At 47.0% G+C, this 25947-nt stretch overlaps 2 protein-coding genes across 3 annotated transcripts in view; one reads left to right on the plus strand and one right to left on the minus strand.

The window, feature by feature from the left end:
* The window catches only part of LOC142814235 (uncharacterized), a 226306-nt gene extending 219521 nt beyond the window's left edge, over positions 1–6785 (minus strand). The window contains exon 1 of one of the 2 annotated variants that reach the window (XM_075892597.1): positions 6336–6785. In XM_075892597.1, the coding sequence (XP_075748712.1) occupies positions 6336–6426 (91 nt within the window). In that variant the 5' untranslated portion in view covers positions 6427–6785. The remainder of the gene's footprint in view (positions 1–6335) is intronic. The other variant, XM_075892598.1, reaches the window with a different exon arrangement.
* Positions 6786–16323: 9538 nt separating this feature from the next.
* Positions 16324–25947, plus strand: LOC142813887 (uncharacterized). The gene is made up of 3 exons (XM_075891848.1): positions 16324–16851; positions 20153–20480; positions 25784–25947. The coding sequence occupies exons 1-3, from the start codon at positions 16481–16483 to the stop codon at positions 25853–25855; spliced, it is 771 nt and encodes a 256-aa protein (XP_075747963.1). The 5' UTR covers positions 16324–16480; the 3' UTR covers positions 25856–25947.

Below are 25947 nucleotides of genomic sequence, written 5' to 3' on the forward strand. Positions count from 1 at the left end.
AAGTGAAAGAAAGAAAATGGAAGAAAGACGGTCCTTTCCGGCTCGGCTTTTCCTTGGAGAACATCGTTCATGCGCGCTGCATCCGTCTTCATCATGCGCAGCCACTCGGTTCTAGCGGTGGCCCTCGGTGCCGTTAGACGCCGCCGCTGACCTAGTCCCCATCGTCTCTCTCTCTCATTCGCCCCCTTGCAGCTGCAACTCGCTATGTCCGTGGGTCCAATCAGTGCGAACTAACGGCGGGCGGTTCGTTTGACCAGGACTCGCACATTCGTTAGCTCGCTTTCCCTCGGCGGCGGTCGCTGTAACGCAGGCCACGCAGCGTGACTGCGGTGATGGCCAAAGGTCAGCAGTCCCGGAGGGGAAGTGTAAACAGAGGCCGCAACGGGTCCTTCTTAGAGCACCCGGAATCGGTGCATCTTCGGGCACAGCGCATCGAAAGCCCAGAAATCGCAGGCCGTCTTCTTGAATGAACCAAATAAGGGCAACTGAAGGACTCTTTTATTTTATTAGACACAATGGTAATGACAACTAACTGACAATCAAGAAGACTTAGAAGTGAATAGGTTGAAGCTCATTACTACAGATCAATGTGAACAGCATTAAAACAAACACGAACTAAGAAACGCACACGAGGACGGCCGCTGGTGGGGGTGGTGCTGCAACAGGCGGGGTACGCCTGGCCTAAATGGCCGGCATATGTTTCGCCTGAGGATCACCTGTGTAAGAGCGGCTCGTCGTCCTCGTGTGGTATGACGATAGTTATAGCGGGAGAACAGAACGACGACGCAGAGACACGAAGGACATGTGCACGAGCACTCATGTCCTTCGTGTACTTCTTGTCTGTTTGTCGTCGTTCTGTTCTCGCCCTATAACTACCGTCATGTGATACCAACTAGCCCAAGCTGCAACACCTCGTGTGGTGTTTCTTAGTTTGTGTTTGTTAGTGTTCTTAGGGCTGCTTGTTTGAGACAGACAATCAAGCCAAAGAACGTAGAGGTGACGTTATTTGTAGCAATAGTTATATAAATGTGAGGAAGTGAATTATCAATTTATTCATATGGTTTACATCATAACTACTACTAATAAAGTCATCTGTACTCTCCTTGGCTTGCTTGTCTCTTGGCTCTCATCAACGTTATGGCCGTCTCTGTGTTGTACACGAAATCAATGAAACCAGCAGGCAATTAAAAGGAAATGAAAGCAGAGGATAAAGTATTTCACGTTTTGTAACTTTGCAACTGTATCCTTATGACTTATATTATTATGACTTAAAGTGTGAGCACTTAAAGTGCACGAAAAACACCCCATTTGTACCTGACATCCAAACCCACAACCTTAAAATTAGGCGCTCAATGAATGTCCTACCAATTTTGCAACCACGGAGGGTGCTGCCCCGAACCTTTTGTTCGGCGTTAATGAGTGTGTAATCCGAGTGTAAGTGATCGCCGCTCGTAGCCAAGGAGGCGCTAGTGTGGAACGCTCTTCTTGCCAGTAGGGGTCGCACGGAACGTGAGCCTCGCTTGAGGTGGCAGTTGGCCAATAAATCCACGCTTGCCACCAAAGGCATCAAGTACGAAGCCCCAGCTATGAATGCACGAAAGAAAGTAAATCGTTGGATGAGTATCTTTGTTGGACCCAGCCGAAGAAAACAACTGACAATTATGCCAAGGACAGCATAGGGACCAGATAACGCATGGGCCGAATAGCACAAGCTAAGAATAGCACATTGACTGGGCATGTAGCGCGTAGGCAGGATAACCACTGGTCATTAAGGGTAGCTGACTGGATTCCCAGAGAAGGAGAACGCCTGAGGAGACAGAAAATTGAGTGGACAGATGAAATTAGGACGTTTTTAAGTATATAGGGCCGCAGAAAGCGCCTCAGGACAGGGTTGATTGGCGGAACATGGGAGAGGTTTTTGGCCTGCAGTGGATGTAGTCAGGCTGCGGCTGATGATGATAATGGCCATAGAAGAAATTTTTATTTTTTTGTTTTGTAATTATAGTGTATGATAATGACTTAATGAAGATAAAATAGGGCACACTAAAAGGCACTAGTGAAGTCAGTGGGATTAATAATCGCAACCTTCGATCTACCAGTCCATCACTTGGTTTATAGCAAGGTGGTGAACCCGTGATGTGACGTACACGTGACGTGGTACTCCGTGTGAATCTACACTGATTTGTGCTCCCCGGTGTCTTCTATTTGCTTTCTGCAACGGCCAGTAAGATATTCGATTTTCAACAAAAATTGGGGTCTGATCACGGAGAAGCGCTAGTCTGACAACGATTTAATTAACTTGGTTTTAACTACCGCATTTACTTTCATAGTCCCAGTCCTCGTTTCCAGTTGAGTATTTGTTTATTATACGACAAAATATTGACTTTCTCTCAATCGCAATACAACTATTGAGTTTTCCGCCAACTTTCAAACAATTTAACCGTATAATCACACTTACTTGCAGCGCTGATTACTCGGATTTTCTTAGTAAGACGATTTTGACACAACGTTAATAAATTTCAGCAAAATAAGAAATCAAAAGGAATACACTATCAAGACAATGCGATTAAGTGAAAAAAAAAAGAACTAAGAGTCCCATACAGATTTGCTTACGACGATTTGAAGGCAGAATCCATCTTTTTTTCCTTATCACTCGTTGTATTGATCCTTCCCTGCCCTCTACAAATGCTTTCCACACCTAATGTGGTTTTCCACGGCCTCTGGGATCTGCGCGCGTTTCTCTAGGCAACGACATCACGTAATGACGTCACGCTACGTCATGACGACATCATCGCGTGATAATTATTTCACATCACTCGTGTTGACGCTAACGCCGCGAGACGATGGTCGACGCCGATGGTCAATTTTTATGTTAGATAGTCCTCTATGGCGTTTGTCTTTAGAATATATTTTTCCTTGTAATTCGGCGTTTGTCTACTTTCGGCTGCACAGGGAGCGCATAACCGCTATACTGGCTTTACGGTCTAGTTGCTATGTTCCCAGGTGACTCAATTGCTGCCATAATTGGCTTAGATACCACGTAGCGTGGCTTCCAGTGAATCCCCAGCGCTCGAATGTTCCGGTGAGCGAGCACGGCATTTTTATTCTCTTCATCTTCCGAATGACTGAATGTGTTTCAGAAACTCGATTACACGGCGTAAGAGCAAACCGTTTGCACACAGTGTGGCCTAAAAACCGAGTCTGCGTATGAAATGCATATAGCAGAAGCTGTAAGGCGAGTGTCCTCGTATTTCGACGGGAATAGAGGGAAAGAGAGAGAGAGATATGGTATTAACAAAGGCAGGGAGGTTAACCGGAAAGCAAGCATCTGGTTTGCTACCCTGCACTGGGGAAAAGGGAATGAGAGATAGAAAAAGAAGGAAAAGGGAATGAGAGAAAAAGAGCGGTACGGAAGCGAAAACACACACACACACACACACACACACACACACACACACACACACACACACACACACACACACACACACACACACAGGAGGGCCTTCGTCGCTTTTCGGCGTGAAGCTCGATCTCTCCGGCATTCCAAAATTAATTGTTTGGAAAGCGGCTGGTCGTGGAGGTGTGTAAATACTGCTGACGATTGAGCATAATATTAGGTGTGTTTGCGCATTGAACACTCAGAAAGAGAGCTACGAATTTCTCTCCACCAGTCAAACGCGTCGTTGAACCACCATCAAAAGCTTGCTGGTTCTTTCCCCATAACGACGGTGAAAGCAAGAGCAGACGCATTAGCTCTGCACTCTACGACGAAAGACCTCAGTCGCCGCTACTGTTGCTGATTGCCACGGACGTAAAAGACATCAGTTTTACTGATATCTGCAGCTATTGCGAAAGAGAACGGCGAGAGGGCTGGATTCGGGCCGTTGCGAACGTATTGGGTAAGCGAATTACTCGCGTTCTCCCCAGCCGGTCGCATGAGAAAGTGTGATAATGTATGTCTCGTCTTAATGTTTTGAGTAGCCATCACGGATAACCGTGGTAACTTTGATTATGAAGCTTAATAGAGCCTCGGACCGCAGTGCACGCCGGGCAATAGTAGACTGCTGACGCGCGAGATAGAGATCGCACACGCCGCGACCGCCGATAATCTGAAGTGGTCGCCACCACACAGAATCACGAACGCAGGCTTGAAGGTTCCAAGTTCCAGCTTTAACTAGCAAGTGTGAACACGTACATCATACAGGTAAATCGCATAATGTTGGTTGTTACCACAATAAGGCTTTTCCTTGCCGTTGGTCTCCGCGGTTGCCTAAGCTATCTCGGAGGCCTTGGTTTTGCCTTTCTTTGTACACTAAAAAAGTGTACACGCATGTATCCCCATTTACAGGGTATACAAACAGGAAAAAACATGAACAGAACATTCTGAGATCCGTAATAAAACAGTTCAACGCACAAGAAGCAAGAGATGGATGGAGAAAGCAACTGCAAAGGTAAAAATCGCCGGTGGCATTTCTGCCAGAAAAAGCGAGCGTCGCCTCACTGATCGTAAGATACATTGCTTGTGCCTCCACTTCATCGCTTTAACATCATGTGTATGCCCAAATTTAACGCTTTTAGGCGTGACAGAACGCATTTCGAAGTGCTTACCTCGAACTCGATGTCATGCGATGCCCGCCTGCACTTAAATTGGAGTTGCAGCACGCCGAAATAACTGAAACATATCTTGCGTTATGCCCGCAGTTTACGTTGATGAGATTTCCTACTTCTTTGACGTGAGATTGGATTGACGGGAGAAGCTTGTCTGGTCCTTTGTTTACAGGAAACCACGCCTCAAGATTAACGAAAGAGGAGGGCCTATGTGCGTTATCTTGCGGGTGGCTCACTTTGGACTGCCCAGTTATGTCCAGCGCGGTGATGAGGGCGCTGGTGACTGCGTTTTTCGCAGCGCCACCTGGGCAGTGTGTAACGTGTATAGGGAGGCGTCTGACACAAGCTTCGTGGCATAGCCAATCACGTAGTACTACCTAACGTTTCATGTGTGCAAATTATTCGCCTGTCCTGCACAATGGACGTGGAGTGTCAGAACGTCACCTGGATTCTTCCGTTTCTGATTATAAATAGCGCACCAATAACTAGAGTGAACGAAGATTCCTAAAACAATTCATGGTGTTCTCTGTGTTCAACTTGCCGTTGGAATGAAAATTAGTAAGAAAGAGGTCTGCACTCGACAACCAAGCTTAGTCTGGAAAGCTGCCGGCAATTTTTCTGACATATATAACACTGTTTTTGAAGTGCGGTATATAGACACCGAAACCCCTACAAAAAGCAAACAGAAGAGACCAACAATGAGGACGTATCTTACCCTTACCTAAACATTATTGATCCCACATCGCCCTTCCAGCCCGCCCATGAAGCTGACCACTGACACATCAACTCCGTGTTGAACAGCAATTTTCGAACCATTCCAAAGGTCTTCCTTCTAGGTACTCATTAACCAAGTAAACATAAAAAGTATCATGCGCTTACGTAACAGGTCTCTTAGTTCAGTCGCCAATCTGCTAACGCTGTTAATCATTGAAAAGCAAGGGATTTATGACCATGTCTTGTAAACCGAAAAGTGGCATCGTTTGAAAACACGTGGCTTTACCCCAACCCCCTTTATTCTTTTTTTTTTTTTTGCGCGACAACCTTTTAGTTCAAGCCTCATTACCTATTTGGTTTTATAAGCAGGTTAGGTAAAGGGCTTACGTTAAAATTAAGGATCCACTTCTACCTAATCCCACACTTTGAACAAGCTCTCAATGTTGGGCAGCCGTGCGAGACGATAAGATGCGCCTCCACCGCCTCCAAACACGAGAACAAAGACCGGAGACAATATTGACCCCTGGTCAGCTGGCTGAAAATAGGCCAGCGCGTGCCCTACTGCGTGTGCTTGAAACCATTCTGCAGCCTCAATTCGTCCATCGGTATATAACCGGTTCCAGTAAGACCATCAGGACATGTTACATTAGTTCTTATCGGCATCTAGGCGTAGCATGTACCTTTTTTTGATATCACATTTCACATAGTGCGTCACTCACGCGTCTGGTGCATGGCGAAACAACTAACAGTTGTGACGCTCTTTGAAAGTGCAAGTCCAATTAAACCAGTGATACCGTGCAGTTTTTGTACACGCAGGCATGACAGAATGGGCTGTTCGCAATAAGGACCATAAACGGAAACGCAGTGGACATTGAAATGGCTTGTCTGTGAGATGTAGAAGATTGCGTAGGATAATAAATCATAAAATAATTTCGTAGCATGACGTCGTGCTGGCCAGTACCACGCACATTTGAGCAAGAAGTGAACTCGAAGCTCCATACATTGGAACTCACCTTCAACCGCCGAGGAGCCGTTGGCGTATCCGCAGATGCACACGACCACCGCAAGCAGAACCGTCACGGTAGAACGGCGTCTACACTCCATTTTTTTTTTCCGCGTCGGAACACTCGAACGTTGGCGATGATACACACACACAAACAAACGATGTGGCTACGCGGTAGCGTCAAATTCCGGTGGACAACAGTGACAACACGCGAAATCCACCCGGCAGGCCGAAGCTCATGGCACACGAAACGGAGTCACCTTGTAATAGACCCACTGACCAGCAAGCAAACGCGCGCACGGTAAGCACCGGGCGACCGCAAGCGCACGCCGTGCACTGCGTGGACAAGAGGAGCGGCAGCTCAAGAGCGCGCCACACGCCAGCTGGCCGTCCGGCGAGTCAACTGCTTGCTGCTCCCTCTCGGAAGACGCAGCGAGCGGCCGGAGCAGCCGGTGGGAGCACCAACGGCGGTGCGACCACGCGAACCAAAAGCGAGACTGTTAGAGAGAGCGAGGAGGACGGGATGCAGCAGGGGAAGAGCGTTACGGCCTGGGACCGGTCGAAACTCAAGGGCGCTTGCGTCTATACGGAACGCGGCGAGACTCGAGAGATGGCCTTTCAGAGCGGTGGCGCCATCGCTTGAATGGAGGCTGCACTGGCAGTGAATGTAGGAATGGCATTAAGTGGTTCCGAAAGAGACGTAAGATTTGTGGGAGATAAGATATGGAGTATATGGGGGGCGGTAATTTGTCAAAGGCAATAGCGCTGACGCAAAGCGCCCCTGGCAAGTTTTTAGCCGCAACCCCGAATATTCGGTCTAGAACAAAGGTGACCTGCATATGGTTAGCCTATTCGTACACCTGTAGATTCCGTTATTCTAGTATATATCAATCAATAAAACTTCCGTTCATCTCGTGGTTAATAATCGAAGATTTTATAAATAATTTTTTGCTATGTATGGCTTCTAATACCGATTATTCAATAAGTTATCTGATATTGCGGCTTTTTATTCTTCCTATCAACTATATAATTTAACAAGCTACATATTGTCCACGTCGGCTGCTAATCCGAAGGTCGCAGGTTTGATCTCGGGTTTGGCAGTGGCATTTCGATGGAGGCGCAATGGTAGAGGTCCGTGTACTGGAAATTGTCAGTGCTCGTTAAAGAACACCAGGCGGTCGAAATTTCCGGAGTTCTCCACTGCGGCGTCTCTCCTAATCACTTCTTGGTTTTGTGACCCCTCATAATATTATTAAAAAGCTCCATATTGTGTACTTGGCTCCCCTCTCCGGTCTTGGCCAGCTATTCGCTCTGTACATTCAATTTATGAAAAAGAAGGTGGCTACGCCGTATTGCCTGCAGGTGCGTTAAAGAAAATGAGACCATACCCAGTGTTTTACGCGAACATTACAACGAGATTATACGCTAACAGCAAAAGTTTGTGGATGGCATTTTGCGCAAAAAAAAAACTGACAAAAAGGAAAGAGAACACCGATAGGTGCACACTAACAACCGAAGTTTATTTTCAGAAAAAAAAACACACGTATAAAGGGAAGGCAAAGACACGTGGTTATGATTACAAGTTGGCGGTTAGATAATCTGTCTCGAGTTTATGAAGGTTCACCGATGGCCTCGCCACATATACGTCACCGGACTTACGTAAACGAAAAAGGCCTCGACGATCTCTCCCGTGGTCCTATCTCTCACTCTTGACAAAACTTCCATTTCATTTAGTAAAGCATGACATCCACAATCTTTACAATGCAGGCAGATCTTAGGCGAAGGCTGCCCTTTCAGGCAATTTCTGTGGTCCACTGATCGACTACTTAAACCGCGACTGGTTTGGCCGATGTAACACTTACCACATCATCGTGGAATACGATAGACTACCCACTTTTCCCACTAAACGAATACATCCCGGTGATTGACATCATTCATTCCATTTTATCGTCTTTGCACCTTCAACTTTCCTTTCAACCACTGCGCAGATACGGCCTAGCTTGTTCTTGACGGAAAATACTAAGCAAATCCCAAAACAACTCCCCACTTTTTTCATGCGGTGAGAAAAAGCATGCACATATGGAGTACTAACGGCTGGCCTATCCTTGCCGTGAGCCTCCAATCAAGTCAATCGACTACAACAGTCCAATTATCCCTGCAAAACATTGGCCGTACTCAGTGAACGAGTATTGAGGAAGTTAAAAAGGGACGGAATGGGTGACGCAATGAGGGAGGCTCACGGTAATGATAGGTCAGTCGTTAGTACTCCATAGGGGCATGCTTTTTTCTCAGTGCATGAAAAATGTGGGGAGTCTTCTTGAGATTGACTTATAGTTTTTTCCTCCAAGAACAAGCTAGGTCGTATCTGCGCAGCAGTTGAAAGGAAAGTTGAAGGTGGCAAGACGAGAACATGGAATTAGTGTGATGTCAAACACCGGCACAGATTGGTTGAATGTGAAAAGGGAATAATAGTCTATCACATTCCACTATCCTGTTGGAAGTGTTACATCGGCTAAACTTATGCGGCTGTTTCACGTACGTCTGTGCATGCATCCGTACATATCGTCCACGCCACTTCGTCACGTTTGGTTCAATAAAAACACAACACTGTCACTTTCCATACGCACGCTTCACATAGCATCGATTCCCAGGGTACGTGGGATCTACCCTAATTTATACGCATAGATACAATACGAGACTTGCGGAGCCAAAAATCATGCTCGCCGGGCGGCGCTCGCACTGACGTCTTATAGAATCCGAATACCCGAAACTTCTGTCTAATGAGGGTGCACAATGTAAGCACGGCTTACTACGTGGTCTAATCGCAGGCAGCGCAAAAGTTTTAACGAAGTACTGGCTGCGAATTTTTAATGCGACTTTTCTATAATGGATTCGGCGAATCTATAAGGTGGACTTGCGACACTGTCGCTTCTTGCTCTTTCTACGAAGGAACGGCAAGTTTTATAAATCACCGCACGCTTAGTCCTTGCTCCATGCAGTTGTACATTCATGAAAAAGCAAAACATTTGCTCGATTCAGTATAGGGCGTACATTATAAAGATATAGTAAGCGACGAGCCTTAGGACAAGAGGGCACCTGGGTATATGCAAATATAAAAATGGAGTCTTACTTCATTGTTTACTTTGTACTTCTTTCTCGTGTAGGTCATTAAATTTGCACAATTACACTTCGTAGTCTGTATGTTTTGCGGCCTATTTTACAGCCGCTTGTATATTGTTCAATATTTTGTTATAAAATATGGTTCTGTGAGCAAAAGCGTTCGAAATAAATATCCTGCGAGCGAAGGCTTGTGTGTGTGTGTGTGTGTGTGTGTGTGTGTGTGTGTGTGTGTGTGTGTGTGTGTGTGTGTGTGTGTGTGTGTGTGTGTGTGTGTGTGTGTGCACAGAATATACTTACTTTCTTTCTTTCTTTCTTTCTTTCTTTCTTTCTTTCTTTCTTTCTTTCATTCTTTCTTTCTTTCTTTCTTTGTAAGGGCTCATAACTTTCGTGCACGGAAGCACAAACCACGCACGCATGGGCTTCAAAGAGAGAAAAGTACACGGTGAAATGAGACAGACAGACCAACTCACAAGTAAAGAGCGACCTTTAATGACCACCGAAAGCAACCGTTTTCTTTTCCCAGCCTCGTCGCAAACGTCAGCGCAAAAAGAAGGGGCTGCTAACTAGGTCCTCAAAAGCTGTACATTGAAGCTATCCCGTGGTGCCCATACAGTGAGCTCTACTTTCTATCTCTCTACTTCTTTCCTCTTCCTCTTCACAAAGTCACTGTGTCTATAAGTGTTAGGTCTGCGTGGTCAGGGAAGGCTTTCATTGACTCTCACTTTCATCCTACAATTCCGCACTCCCACGAACCATTTCTCCGTAGGGGCCAAGGCTAGTCGCTAACGTAATTGGCCGACGCTAATTAGAAGCCTCGATAACGCACAGAAGCAGAGTGCATACGATCGAACAAGTGAAACGGTGCGAATAGGCGGTTCTCACTCGCTAGACGCGTTGTACGCGCTGTCGCTCGCACGGTACACTCTGCGTAAGCGCCATTCTGACGGCGGCGGCGCGGCACGTATCCACCACCGATGTACTGTGGGAGAGCCCACAGCGTGCCGCGTAGGAGTTCGGCGTGGCCTTGCGTCTCGCTAGCTACGCAGGGCAGCCAACGTCACAGGCGGGCGAATCGGGGCAGTGCAGACGGGAGGGTGAATTGGGCGATTCTACCAGTACGCGGCCGTGGAGCGCGGCCCACGGTTGCGCCTTGAAACGAGGCCCACATCCGCAACGTCGGGCCAGCCCACACGTTTCGCGCCCTTATGCCGTTACGGGCGTACGTTCCGACTGTTGCGAGTGGAGGAAAAAAAAAAATGGATCAGCGGTGGCATTCAGGCGAACGAGAATATCTTTCGGGAAGAAATGAGAGGGCGTCACGGTGAACTTTTTCTTTTTATTTTTTTGTTGGGGGGGGGGGAGGTCTTTCTTTTTTCTTTGCTGTGATTCTCGCTCACTGCGTTATCGCAGTGTCGTGTCGTAACGCCCAATCTTGCGCACATGTTAAACGAGAATGATTAATGCAGCGTAATATTTCTATTGCTCCGATCATAAACGAGCTTTTTCGATAACGTTGAGATTAAAAAAAGAGAGAAGTATTGACAGCAAGTAGGAGTCACATGCGTAGGAACTGCAAACAGAAATGAAATTAAATTGAGGAAGATGTGGCCTACTTAATCTTGCTTCAATTTGATCGAACACGAGAGTACAAATGCCGTCTAATATAATTTCTCCCTTTTCATTGTTTCATCGAAATTTTTGTTATCCCTGGTAGATCGAAATTCGAATCCACGCCTTTCGCACGCCCAGGTTGTGCGTTTGGTCTCCACCAGTGGCGAGTTAATTTTTCAGCCACAATTAGTTACTTTCCTTTCATCTGATTAACTATCATACTTAAATTAACAACTACGAATGACACTCTCTGGTCTTTCCCGAGGTTTTATCATGTGTTTTCTTAATATGGTCGCTTTTAACGATCGACAGGCCTCTTCCATGGGTCCTCGAACGAGGTTAGAGATTCAGGCAGGCCAAATTTTGATGATAGTGGGTTGGTATGTTACGACACCCGCTTAAAGCGAACACGACAGGAGCGTCTCAAGAGAATGTCACACTCGTGTGTGATTATTAAATACATGCAAAAGGGGCTTCACAGGTGCGCTGTGTACATACTGAGTTGTAGACAATAAATTACTCAGTTTGAAGCAATTTCGTGTGAGGACAAACGTGAAAACACAGTGATTTATTGCGAACGAAAATGTTTGTCGCACTGATAATTGCATAGTTTCAGGCGTGGGCTGTTATGTTCGCATGCTTTGCACATTTTTCTAAATTTTGCGCACAGCTGCCTGCATTTTCTTTTTGCAACTCTTTACTCTGCACGTGCACGCCGAGACGTGACACCGCGAGCATACGAAAATAAAATGCTTTGGCGCGTCCTTCCTATGCATGGAATTTTTTTCTAATGTCTCAAAGGAAACGAGATGCATGAAAAACGAAACAAACGTGCCACACACTACATCCCCCGTTCGAAGAAAAGATACCGAAACGGAAAGAGAGTTTATATTGGCACGCAAACGCAAAGCCACTCACGCACGTCGGTACGTAACACGGATAGGCAGAAGCAAACAAAAAAAAAGCAAGATGTGCCGAGAGTGAAAGACGGTTTCTTCGTTCGGTGCTGACGTGCTGTGGGTGCAACACGGCGCTGCTGTCAGCACGCCCATCCTGGCCCAGCTTGCACCGCCGGCAACGGTCTTTCTTTTCGGTGCAGGACCACGTGCGCGCACGACGCCAATTGTCTCTGTTGCTTGCGCCAACTAGCCACTAGTGAATCCACGTGCATACACACACACACATACACAAATAAAGAATTACTGGAAGAGTCAGTTATGTTCGCAGAAACGCCACTACAAGGTTTGTTCATCACCACGCAATAAACCAAACATTTGATATCAAAATGCGTTAGCATCGGTGCCGATTACCCTTTAATTATGTTTATGTATACATTTGCATTCGTGCGTACATGCAAGATTTGAAAGTTTTTAGGTAGGGGGAGGGGATGTTGAGCTTCCCCCTGCACATAATAATAACTGGTGGGCTTTTACGCACCCAAGACCAGATACTATTATGAGAGACCTTTTAACGGAGGGCTCCGGAAATTTCAATTACCTTGGGTTATTTAGCGTGCAACGAAATCTAAGTATCTCTTCTCCTCCACCCCTCTCTCTTCTTACTACGTGATAGCAATGTTCAGTTTGTTATTTTTGTGTGCACTGGTGAGCAAAAAAGATGCGATGCAACATTCTGCAATGGGCCCGGCCAAGAGGGGAGAAGAGAACGTTCTTATGTGATTCTCAAATGAAACGGATTTAAAAGTGAGCCCCGTAACTGTCTCTCAGGGGGAGGACACCTCAACAGTAGCTCACGATGGTTGGGGGCAAGGAGAGATTAAAAGGATAGGATTAAAAGGTATAAAGATAGAGAGAGGGGGAAGGAGAGAGCGTGGCGCAGGAAGGTGACAACCAGAAGTGAGGAGAAAATAGGAAAGATGGACACGGTCGCAAAAGTCCGAGGGTGGAGCACCAGTCAGAGAGAGCTCTTGTCGGCGGCAGGAGATGGCGTAGGGCGAGCCAGTCGGCCAGAACTGCGCTGTCGTCGGAGATCGCGGAGGCACAACCAGTCGGCACGAAATCCAGTGAGCGAATCCCAGAGAAGGTTCTTTCTATGATGTGCCGTCCTATTCCGAGCATACAGTGTGCCGAGCGACAACTGGGACAGGATAGAAAGGTGCGCTTGTTGGTAGTTGATAATTGTTCAGTGAACTGGGAGCGCGGGGGAGCACACAAAAAGCAAAGAGGTACACAGCACGAGTACCTTGCTGTGTGCCTCTTCGCTTTTTGGGTGTGTTCCCCCGCGCTTCCAGTTCGCTGAACGATTACTGGGACAGCTGACGAAGACTTCCATCACGCTTTCAAGCTCGCGTCAGCTATATCCGCAATGTGGCCATACAGTGCACGCAACTATGACGCAACTACACGCCCAGCAAGTCATCCTTTTGTGAAGACTCTACCCACGTAACGAGGCCACGCTCTCCCGTCGTCTTTCGCTTCAGACGTCAAGTGGCGCCGCCTGTCAGCCCTCTTCGCGCCTTTCCTTGATGGACCAATAAGAGCCCTTCAATTTGCCAAACGACGAGCTTTTGTGTCTAGTTTTTATCCCTCCCCCCTTTTTTTCTCCTTTCGTGAGCTCGTGAAGACAGTCGAAGTTTGTCTCGTTCTACACGTCCCTGTCTTTCACGTCGGAGCTTACTTCTTAACAGTGGAGCTTTGTTTAAACTTTAGCGTCCACAGCGAACTACAGGTGGGTATGCGTCATGGGAGAAGGGCGAGCCCCAGAAACGAGTAATGCAGGTGCCAGCGTTCAACTAGAACTTCGCTCTGCGAAGTAGAGCACGTGAAACACGTGAAAGAGAAAGAAAGAAAAAATAGAAATAGAAAGAAAGAGAAAAATAAAAGGAAATGAAGGGAATAAAGAGCTGAAAGTCATATAAAGACAGAGCAAGGCATAGAGTTTGAGAAGCGATAGAGATGTAAAGGAATGAACAAGAAATTCCGATAGAAAAATAAAAGCAGGCAAGACTGACAGAAAAAGAAATAGAGAAATAGAGAGAAAGAAATGAAGCGAGAAAAACGAGGACAAAAAGAAAATAGGACAAAGAGAAAGTCAGAGAAATGCAAAAAAAAATAAAAAAGAAAGCAAGAGGTAAAAAAAACAGACAGAAAAAAACAAAGAGAAAGAGAGAGCGATAGAAAAAGTAAATAAAGAGAGAAAGAACACCCCCTCCCCTCAGTCATCTCCGCTCTTCACACAGGCAGCTCAGCACTGCTATTGCGATACTGTCAGAATGTTTCCTTCCGTCTTATTTTTTTTTTTCGTAAGAAGTCTTTCTCACTGATTGCTCCAGCTCCACATATTATTCTTCCAAATTTTTTTTACGTATCCACTTGTCTCGATTCAAGCCTGAAGTTAAAGTGAGGAATTCCTCAATCCACGTCAACGTATGATGTTGACGGCTCGAGTGCACGTGACTTCTAGCAGGACATCTTGTTGTTAATCTGTTTTTCTTAATGTACAAAGATAAGAGATCTTTTTTTTTTGCTTTGACACCCCAGATATATTTTTATCATTTATCTGCAAAGACTGAATTCGGTACCTTCACCACTAGAGCATTATGTCTTCTGCGGTCTTTGTTTCATACATCTAAATTTGTACTTCATTTCACACGCTTTGACAGGAACGCAGACATCGCAGTAAACAAAAGTAAGCTGCGGTCCAACTCGAAACGAAGGTTCTGATCCGTGAGTATACATAATAAGTACACAGTTTTATATTGAGCTAGCTATATCGTAGACGTCCTTGTTACAAGTATGCTCGTTATAGGCGAAAAGGAAGTATGCGACCGTGTGAGTGGTGAGCAGAAAAAAAAAAGGCCAAGTGCGATAAAGCCGTCAACCAGGGTACACGTCAAGCCGTACACAGTAAAACATTTTACATTTAAAAGGGTGTAAAAAGGGTGCTTTTACTGTAAAGCACCCTTTGCAATAACCTGCCATTTCGGTCTCAGGCAAGACAACTGTGTGTCAATAAACCCGACTAGTGTTCTTTCAAGTGTCTATTCTACCCCAGTGAAATAAGCGCTTTGAGATCGTAGCGTTTTCTTCCTGCAGAAATTTTCAGGCTCAGTCGGGGGCGGCAGTGTGCGGATATTTTTTTCTTTCGTCTTTAATACAGCAGTCATTGTAACAAAGCCGAGACTTTTTAGTGAAGAATCGAGGAGTATTTTACAGCAGAGCTGTTACGCCTTTTGTTAAGCCGTTACGGGTTCTCAGTAACGATCATCATCCGATGATAATAGTTGAATCACCTCGGCCTTTATATCACGCATGTCATCATCATCATCATCATCATCATCATCGTCATCATCATCAGCCTGAATACATCCACTGCAGGACAAAGGCCTCTCACATTTTCCGCCAGTTAACTCGGTCCTCTGCTTGCTGCTGCCAATTTATACCCGCAAGCTCCTTAACATCATCTGCCCACCTAACCTTCTGTCCCCCCTTACCCACTTGCCTTCTCAGGGAATCCAGTTAGTTACCCTTACTGACCAGCGGTTATCCTGCCTACACGCTACATGTCAGGCCCATGTCCATTTCCTCTTCTTGATTTCAACTATGATACCATTAACCCCCCTTTATTCCCTAATCCGCTCTGCTCTCTTCTTGTCTCTAAAGGTTACACCTGCCATTTTTCTTTCCATTGCTCGCTGCGTCGTCCTCAATTTAAGCTGAGCCCTCTTTGTAAGTCTCCAGGTTTCTGCTCCGTAGCTAAGTATCGGCAAGATACAGCTGTTATATACCTTCCTCTTGAGAGATAGTGGCAATCTACCTGTCATAATTTGAGGGTTCTTGCCAAATGTGCTCCACCCCATTTTTATTCTTCTAGTTACTTCAATCTCATGGTTCAGCTCCGCTGTTATTACCTGTCGAAACCATTGTTTATGCAGTAGCGTAACGATAGCAAGAGCAACATGGCTATTGTAGGCACACATTACGCACTTCATCCTCATTTGAACAGCAGTCAATCACCTTCGTCTGTTTGGGCTGATAATCATCATCGTTGGAGAACGGAGGTTGGACAATGGAGAATGGAGGCGAAAATGATGTAGGCTTGTGTGCTCAGATGTGGGTGCACGTCGAAAATCCCCAGGTGGTCTAAATTACTGAAGCCCACAACTACGGCGTTGATCATAATCACATGATGGTTTTTGGGCGTTAAGTTCTACATATTAGTCAATAAAATTTAAATACTGAGAAGATCCGACGCATCACGCGCTCGCGCAGTGTCAGTGAAAATGCGAAAGAAGTGACGGCCAGGCGCGCGTCGCGTGCCCGTCACCTCTCGTGCCAAGCGCAGCTCGTTCTGCTCATTCGAACGCCGCAGCTTGTACGACGGGGTGCTTGGCCCGCTGGGCTGACGACCACCCAGACGTCTTGAAGATCTGGAGGCAGCGTTGCGTATAGCAGCAACAACATCATGGACCCGCCCGAGCAGAAGTGCGACACCGCCATGAGCCCCGGCGAGGCAGCGCTGGCTGCTACTGGCAAGCGGTGCGTGTCCACGCAGTCGCAGTGGCCACTGACCACCACTGAGCCACCGACGTGTCACAGGTGCCAGTCCGAGATGCCCGTTCGAGGGGAGGGCGCCAGGACCTTAGGCCCGCGCCAGCAGCAGCACCATGGAGACGCCGCTGGCGACGCCTCGGACACGAGCACCGACATCACGACCGAGTCGTCGGACACCTCGTCCAAGGCGACCTCGGTGACGGGCGATCCCCGCTGCTACGGAGACTTCCTCAACGAGGAGGCTTGGCTGGATCGCATGCTGGAGCAGCTCGGCTTGCCCAGGTGAGGCAATGGCTGGCCTCAAGGCGTTCGCTTTGCTTGTATACGCGTCGTATGATTATGCGGATTTCTAGAAGACTTGGAAATTGTTGGCAATTAAAATAGTTATATCGTGCATATTATTACCTAAGCCAGCCCTATCCGATACAGAAAAAATAGGTCAGCGAGTTTGTTTAGTTTCACAATGAAGTGAAAAGGGAACTAGCACTGAAACGAATGCAAACTTAGACGATACGAAGACAGCACATGCAATGTACTCACAACTGATAATTTTATCGAAAACATCCCTTATACGCAGCCAGTACCGTGTCGGATATATCACCCATTGCTCTTTATTCAACATTCCTCCTTAATAAGGCGGTCGCCACATACCCGCTGTCTAATGGCACTGTAGTCGGCAGTGACGAATATCCCTCTTTCACAAAAAAAAGTTCCTATCAAACATATTCCTCCTACTTTGCTGTATCCTGCTGACATGAGCTTCTTACATCGCATCTAGACAGGTATATAGATGTATACGATAGCATACGTACATAAAGCGTTATCACTGTTGCGCGAGTCTGTCTATTGTCGCGTTTCAAATGCCCCGTTAGGCCGCCGGGGACTAATCTGTGATGTCGGGGCCCCTTGAAGGCAGAATACGATGCAATTTTAGGGGCGAAGCTCCTTATGGCGTGGCTTGGGCGTTTCTCGTAGTACGTAACCAACAGTGGCACATACCCGAAATAGGTATAACATTTGACCTCCAGGGTGGTGCCGGTGAGAAATTTCTTCTGTGCGTTGTTTAACAATAAAAATAGTGCTCAATGTACATGCCAATGGCTGCTAATGGGGAATGAAAGACAGGAGCATTCGGCTTTTAGTCAATGCGCACGCTGCGATCCCCATTAGCAGCCATTGGCATGTACATTGAGCACTATCGGACAAGAAAGGGTTGCTACATTATACTCGCTGGGTGTAACCTCCTTAGTTTTAGAAAGGTTTACCGAGCGTTGAGCCGCAGGGTCATGAATACAATGAACTAGTATATACCATGAATGAATTCGAGGTGGTTAAAGGGGGAAAGCAGATACGAAGCGCAAGCCGTAAGAAATTGAAAGCTGAATCCTCCTGTCTCTCATTTCACATTAGCAGCCACTGGCATGTACATTGAGCACTATCTGACAGGAAAAGATTGCTACGTTATACTCGCTGGGCGTAACCTCTTTGGTTTTAGAAAGGTTTAGCGAGCATTGGGCCGCAGTGCCATGAATACAGTGAACTAGTATATACCATGAACTCAAGGTGGTTGAAGGTGGGAAGTAGACCCGAAGCGCAAGCCGTGAGAAAGTGTGCACGTGCCACCTCTCGTTTAGTCCTTGGAATGTCCACTGAATGGCGGTGCTTCTATATGGGGAATATATGATAAAAAGATGCGAGATGGTGGGACTTGGAGTGTTGAATAGATGGACGAATGGACCCACAGACAGATGCATGGATGGACGCATGAACGGACGCAGGGGCGGATGCATGAACGAACGCAGGGACGGGCGCACGAACAGACGCATGGACGGTCACACAGACGGACGCATGGACGGACGAATGCTTCGCCCCACTCTCCATCATTCACTCCGTGGATATGCTGCCATTTTTTATACCCACCATTTCTATTCTTGGATATAAAAACAGCACGAAAATATAGACAAAGACAGAATAAGAGATGACAAGGTGCTAATAAGCGCTAATCAGCGTCTTGTCGTCTCTTCCGCCTTTGTCCATATTTTTGCGCTGTTTTCACATCCAAGCATAAACCACCAAATAGGCCAACTGTCGCTTTTGCCAACATTTTCATACCAGTTTAATCTTCATAGCTGCTTGCTGCCCATCGTATGAATAGTTTGCGCCTTCATCAGAAAAGCGAGTAGAATCTCAGCTGTTAAAGGACCATTTTACTCGACCCCTTTCCCTACGGCTTACATGCGTGTAACGACAGAACCCATTTTTATACATGTACATATACATTTTTTATATACGTCAGCTGAAGAAAGATAGCCTCGAACGACACGTGCAACCTTATACAACACACAAGACAATAGCTCAGGAGATGTGTAGTTGCGAGCGATAGTTTGGGCACGGATTGATTGATAGGAACGGTTGAACGTCCCAAAACCACCCTATAATTATGAGAGACGCCGTAGTGGAGGGCTCCGGAAATTTCGGCCACCTGGTGTTCGTTAACGTGCACCCAAATCTGAGCACACGGGCCTACAACATTTTCACTTCCATCGGAAATGTAACCGCCGCAGCCGGTATTTGATCCCGCGACCTGTGGGTCAGCCAACAGCCGAGTAGCTTAGTCACTAGACCACCGCGGCGGGGCTGTTTGGGCACAGATTGGGGCTACTAAGTTTTCTTTGCAGCGGTAGTGTATTGTCTGAAATAAACTGGTCCTGTCCAACAGCGCATGTGCAACCAATGCAATGTATCGGAGCTATCTGCACAAGCAGATGAGCTTTGTCTGAAAACGAAATTCAATTTTGCTGTTGTCATGTTATCCAAAATTTTACTCGCGACTGTACGTTCTTCACTTGCATAAACAGTGTCCGAACGAGACATATTCGTGGAGCCAGCTAACATTTCGACAAGTACATTATTTCAAAGCAACACACAAGGCAAAACAAGACGAAACAACGAAGTCGGACCCCAATGGGCATACTATTCTTGTCTTGTCCTGTATGTTGTTGTCCTGACGCAGACAAGTTTTTTTTTTAGTCGTTCACTAGAGATTTACTTTATTTTTTCAAGCACTTACGCGCGCTTAATAAAGCACAGTCAGACATCACCTAAGTGAGGGAGAAAGCGGGAAACTTACTAGAAATAAGCCCACCTCGTCCAAAGCCCAAGAGGTGAGCCTGATCAGTCTTGGACCGTTCTTTTCGCCAAGCGATTGCGGAACGCCCTTCACAACACTGAAAGCCGTACTTAGCTGCATTAGCGCATAACCCACTGATGTAAATGCCTGGCCGCATACTTTGAATGACGGCCAGACGCTCGTCCACCCATTCATTAACACCTATGCTGCGCGCAAGAACCAAGAGCCTTACTTAAAGGACGATTGACAAGAAGACGGGAACTATAGCAGAGGGTGCAGCAGCAGCGCCACGCTTTGCTTGCCCCAATTTTCTCGATAAGAATAAGGCTCCTTGAATATTTATATGCTTACCCCCTTCTTTTTTATTCGTGTGCTAGTATTTCTATGCTTGAAAGTACTCGTCTTATTGTAATAACTGCACAGTGTGTTCGTCTTACACTTCTGAATTCGCAGGCCGTACTACAACGAAAACCCAGTGCCGGCCACCGCTGCTGCTGCTGCTGCTGCTTCTGCAAATGCCGGTGCCGTGGCCACGCTGGCTACGAGCGGCGAGCACCACGGTGCATCCAGCGAGGCCGAGAAAGAGCTGGCGGAGCTGTCGGCCGAGGAGTACTACCACAAGGAGCTGCGAGACGTGCTCTGGACCATCGTGTCCCTCAAGCTGGACGACATGCGCGTGGCCACTTCGCAGATGCGCGCCGCGTGGAAATCTTACGTGCGAAACTCCAAGATCGTCGACGATTTGATCCTGAACAAGGATCGCGCTGTCAGGCAGCTCAAGGTGAGGCAATCACTGCATGTCGGGTGGTGCGTACGTGAAAGGCGTGCTTGTGGAACGCGGGGCTTGCGACGATGCAACATGGCCCTACATGCAGGTTGGCGTGTGTGCGGGGTCATCAAAAAAAAAAAAACACAAGGAGGAGGGGAAGTGGAGGGGGCCCAAGTCTCACAGCAGTGCCACTACCCTGCTTCTTTCCAAACCCTACTATGGCCCCTTATATGCGATCAGTATGCAGTGCAATGACGAGGTATTAGGGGGGTGGAGAAGGGGGGAGGTATTACATAGGGCGTCAGGGGCAATAAGTAGTTAAGACGAGGTATTTGGGGGAATCAGAAATTCAGACGAGGTATCAGGGGTAAGTATGAATTCCGTGCCTCCTCCCCCCTTCCCGGGAATTAAGACGCAGGACCATGTGTACACGTGAGAAATAGTCGCAATTACTATTACCTCACTAGATTTCATCAGACTCCTTCAGGTCCCGGCAATCTGATCATATGAAACTTTGGGGAACTTAATAAAACTCGCTAAAAGTGGTTGAAACCACGGATACTATCCGTATACGACTGGTCCTGCGTCGCACTGAAAGGACAATATCGCCGTAAGTCCCCTGCTTTGAACGTGCTTAAGTAACACAATTATTAATGCCTAAGTAGCGTGCTGAAACGCTGCAATAAACAACACTATCGCGATCGTTACTTTGATGAAACTGACAATATTGGTGTTTTACTCTCGCAGCTGTTAAAACTATACGTCAGACGCAGATATTGAAACTTAGCTGAAGTTCCCTACGCATCTGCCGAGGCGTCCAATATTCAACGTTACTACGCTTTGTCCAGTTTTTTTTTTTTTTTTTTTTGCTAGCATCGTTTCGGAGTGAGCACTTTCACTCATATGCTATTCTTTCGAACGGCGACAGCTGAGGACTGGATGGGATCGTTTACTGTAATGCGCACGTCGACGCAGCTTTCAGACACCTGCCTCCAGCGACGGCACGCTTCCGCCGGCTTCGATCCGTGCGCCTTCATAACGCGAGCAAATTTTGTAAGAAAACAAGTGCAAACCAGCAACGCAACAAAGAAACGAACACTCACAGAGGCGAGGATCGTAGTTTGCGAGGATTGAAAGTCGTAGTAAACTTTCGCATCGTTTGAGACTAACGTTTTTCGTTCGCGAATGCGTGAGGCTACACAGCTAAGCACCCCGGGAACCAGCTCCGCGCTTATAAGAAAACGAAGAAACATAATCTCATTACGCGAGCATTTCCTATGCAGCGAAATCTAAGCTAGCAAGCAAGCTTTTTTTTTGTTTTCTTATATCGTCTGCGAAAGCCGTGGTATTGACTTTCGAAGCAAATCGATGCGAGCGCTGAGCGATGTTGTCGAACAGTGCAATCGGAGAAAACAGCTCCTTTAATTGGAAAAGGCTGCTTCTGTTTCCTCCGCAACCTGGACGCATTAGGCTCCGTAATTAAAACGACGCAAATAACAAAAAGGGAATCGAGTTCCCTTGCAACGTCGCGCTGATTGTGTAAGGACTGAAACAATGAAATGTCCTTACGAAAACAAAAAGGAGGGGTGAAGGGGGGCGGGTAGGTTTGATGCAGGGAATACGAGAAGCGGCAATTTTCTATTAATTCTCCACCACGGTGACAGATGGTGGATATTTGTAACGTGAATCCTGTACTTAGATGCCGGAGAGGAACTTCAATTATTCACCCAAACGTACCACTCTCCTCTCCCTCACCCCGACCTCCTGCTGCCCCCTACCTATAGGAAGAACAGGACACGTATCGAATATACACAAACATCAAATGAAAGCTAATTATAAAACTCTTGCGCTGGTCACCGAATTCTTTCTTTCAGCGCCGGCGCGAAATAGCACGTCTGCGGAAAGAAACAGCGAAAGGAACATGACTAATGAACTCTGCATTAGCCCGTCTGAGCGGTGCATAGTCAGCTAGTTACCACAAGCGATCCTGGCATTATTCTCTCGAGGTTAGCGCTGAACTGACAAAATAAAGGATCGATGTCGCTACCAGCGGCGCTGCATGGTTTGTTCGTGTTCAGAAACGGTGGCAGTCGATTCGCGTTAAAACTGTTATAGATCTCGTTTAAATAATGCCCGATCTAACCATACCACTTTGTCTATTCAACCATCATTACTAGCGCAAAGACTGTACAGATGCACATGCAAGGTCCACACGTTTTTTTCTTACCAAATACAGGAATCGAATAGAAACAACCGAGAAAGTACGTGGTGGAAATGTGTAGCCTTCGCTTTCACCCGTCTTCAACATGATAGCATCAATTATAATGCGTAAGCTTAATACATAATGACTTGTTGCAAGGTATAAGTGCCGGTCGTTCTACTCTTTGCTTTGGAGTTATATCTACTGTTAAGACGAAGACATGATTCCATCGGCAGGCTAGCTCCGTTCTTTGAACAACGAGGCTGTTCTTGGTGGAAATTTTTATTTGCAGGGACCGTCACAGATCGTACATCGTATAGTGGGATCTACCCAAAGAAATGGGGTAAATCAAACTACGGAAACGTGCCACTCCTCCCACCAGGCCTACTGCCCCCACAACTCACCGCTACGCCCACAATCGCTCCCGCCACTGCTCCGACTTCAGTCGCCCACTTAATTCCATTTCATTTGACCCCGATGCACGTCACTAGCCTCGCAATTTCTCCATTGTCCACCACGCGGAGCTAGCTGAATTGTAACGTGATTGCGTTAATGAGCCCGTTTTGAAGAAATTCGCATATTAGCGTTGGTGTCGATGTCGCGTTGGTGTCGTGTCGGTGTCGGAGTCATTGGTTGAGAGCAAGAAAAAAAAATTCCGTGAAAGTCATCGAGAAAGACTCCAATCAAATGAATAATAAAAATCTTCGGGCTCAAGTGAGAACTGAACACAGGCGGTCTATTTTACAGGCAGGTGTTCTGCCTACCACAGGTCCACGCTATTTGTTGAAACCGTTTCGAGAAAAAAAAAGCTATATAAATGCGGTGTACTGAAAGTAGTCTTCCTAACGCATATGGCGTGCAATAAGCGTAGAATCCCACCGGTTGTCAAAACACTAAGTGCGCAAGGAGTAGGTGTTTTACAAAGAGCTCAGACATATTAAGTCACCACCAGCTGCAAAAGCACCAACAAAGTGAAACTGCAGAGGTTCGCGTGTTGCCTCACGGTACGCATAGTGGGTCCTGCACCAATTAAGAAGTTATGGCGTAGTGAGTGCTTTGACAACTGCATTTGCAGTAGGCATTTTGGAACACTTCGAAACTGTTACGTGCACAGTTAATTCAATTCATCGCGGCACGGTCGAGGCATGCACTGAGAACTGAAGCCAGGCGAGCGATTGAGAAGGTGGTGTGCACGGGGCTCGATTGCGCTCCGTTCACGCTCCGTTACGTTCACGTTCCCTTAGTGGGCGTGAAGCTGAAAAGTGTAGCGCCAGCGCATGCCATGCCTGCTATCTATACCCTTCGAGAGTGATATCTACTGTGTGCGTTTCTATAAGGCTTCGTTCTTAAAGCTTTCACAATGCAGCTGTTAGCCGAGTGGCTCAGTGGGCCCAACGAACGAGCGAAGACGCAAACTGCGCATGCGCGGCACGATGAGCGAGCCAGCGATTTAACGGAGCGAGCCGCTGACCCGCTCATTTCGCCCACTCGGCGGAGCTTGCGAGCTCGCTCGACAGTAGCTCCAACCGCGTTCAACCGCTCAAACAAGCGGAGCATTCACTCGACTATTCTTCCTTTTGTGATGCGCTCGGCTGGCCCCTCCGCTCCTTCGCTGGCACGTACAGCCACAATGTGCTCAACAAGGAGATGTAAGCGATTGTGCGATGTTACTCGATGTTCGCTTGACACAACCGTGAGTGAAACGCCAGGGGTAACACAATATATATCAAGCGACAAACTTAACGGCGCAAAACTAACCTGACAAGTGAATGCTATATGGCATCGCGAAGAGCGCTGTACTCGTGTCCTTCTCGTCTGTCCTTGCGCGCTGCTTCGGAGAAGCATTTGCACTAACCAAACTTTATGTCCTGTTGCTAGTGAATACTAATATTGTAGCTTATCTTAAAGCATTAGTGCTATAGGAGCGAGTATATTTGACGTATTTGATAAGGCCTAAGGTTCCCTGAGTAAAATGCCACTTCCCTAGATTTTACAGGCAGAAATACGAGTACACCTCAACACAAGAAGAAATGCCAAATATTCTTGCTGTATGATCATTGTCTTCGGCGTTGATCAATACGTGGTCAACGGGGTCAGTTGATATGACAGTTGTTTAACTACGCTGTACTGTTACACCAGGACAAAACAGAGCAGAGGTGTGTAATTAAGTCTTTCTGTGTCCGTCCGGTGTGTATGCCTAACAGCACAGCGCAGCAAAAGAATCGGCGCGGGTTCACGGTGTTCATTTTCGTCAAGTGTGCAAGTACGGCACCTTGCCCCGCCGCGGTGGCCTAGTGGCTAAGGAACTCGGCTGCTGACCCGCATGTCGCGGGATCGAATCCCGGCTGCGGCGGCTGCATTTCCGATGGAGGCGGAAATGTTGTTGGCCCCTGTGCTCAGATTTGGGGGCACGTTAAAGAACCCCAGGTGGTCGAAATTTCCGGAGCCCTCCACTACGGTGTCTCTCATAATCATATCGTAGTTTTGGGACGTTACACCCCACAAATCAATCAAGTACGGCATTTTTAATGACATTTGACGAATGACAATTCTTCCCGTTGCTATCGCTCATTAGACTGTTCAGATTGTTCGAGATATTTCGATTAGCGCCGAAACAGGAGAAGACAGGGGCGTCGCGAGAAGGGAAAGGGCTGTATGCCCCCCCCCCCCCCGGATATGTTTAGTTTGGCTTGCGTATGTATACACCCCCCCTAGCGAAAAATCTTTGGCTACGCCCTGGGAGCAGAATTTCCACTTTCCGCCGCGTTCGGTTCTTAAGTTCACATTGTTAGAGTGCTGCGCTGTAGTATTGATGCTTTATACGCCCATTATTTGACAGAATGTGACGCGCACACAAACAAGGACCCTATACAAGAAACAGCATGAAGAAATTTACACGCAAAATTTCATGGAAATGTACCCGAGGTAAATTTTATCGCAACAAAAGCGCACATATTTCTCAGCCGAAACACCCGACTTCCCGGTTAGTGTTCTACCCTTCTTTATGCATACATTCGGGCATAGGCTTTAACAATGCACACATTAAAATGATCGACGGTGAAATCGGCTAGCTTCTTTCATTGCGGCGAAATCTGAAGCTGTCGTGCTTTTGCAGGAACAACTGATCCAGCTTAAGCTGGAGAACAAGAGCCTGCGCGAGCGTATCTGCGATGGACCACAGTCGTAAGCAGTAGCTTCATCTGGACCACCCAGTTCCGGGCCAAGAAGTCCAAGGCCCGAGACGCCACCTGCCGAAACCCTTAGAAGTCGGGCCGGCAG

Source organism: Rhipicephalus microplus, chromosome 4 (genome assembly GCF_043290135.1).
Source record: "Rhipicephalus microplus isolate Deutch F79 chromosome 4, USDA_Rmic, whole genome shotgun sequence".
Taxonomy (NCBI): domain Eukaryota; kingdom Metazoa; phylum Arthropoda; class Arachnida; order Ixodida; family Ixodidae; genus Rhipicephalus; species Rhipicephalus microplus.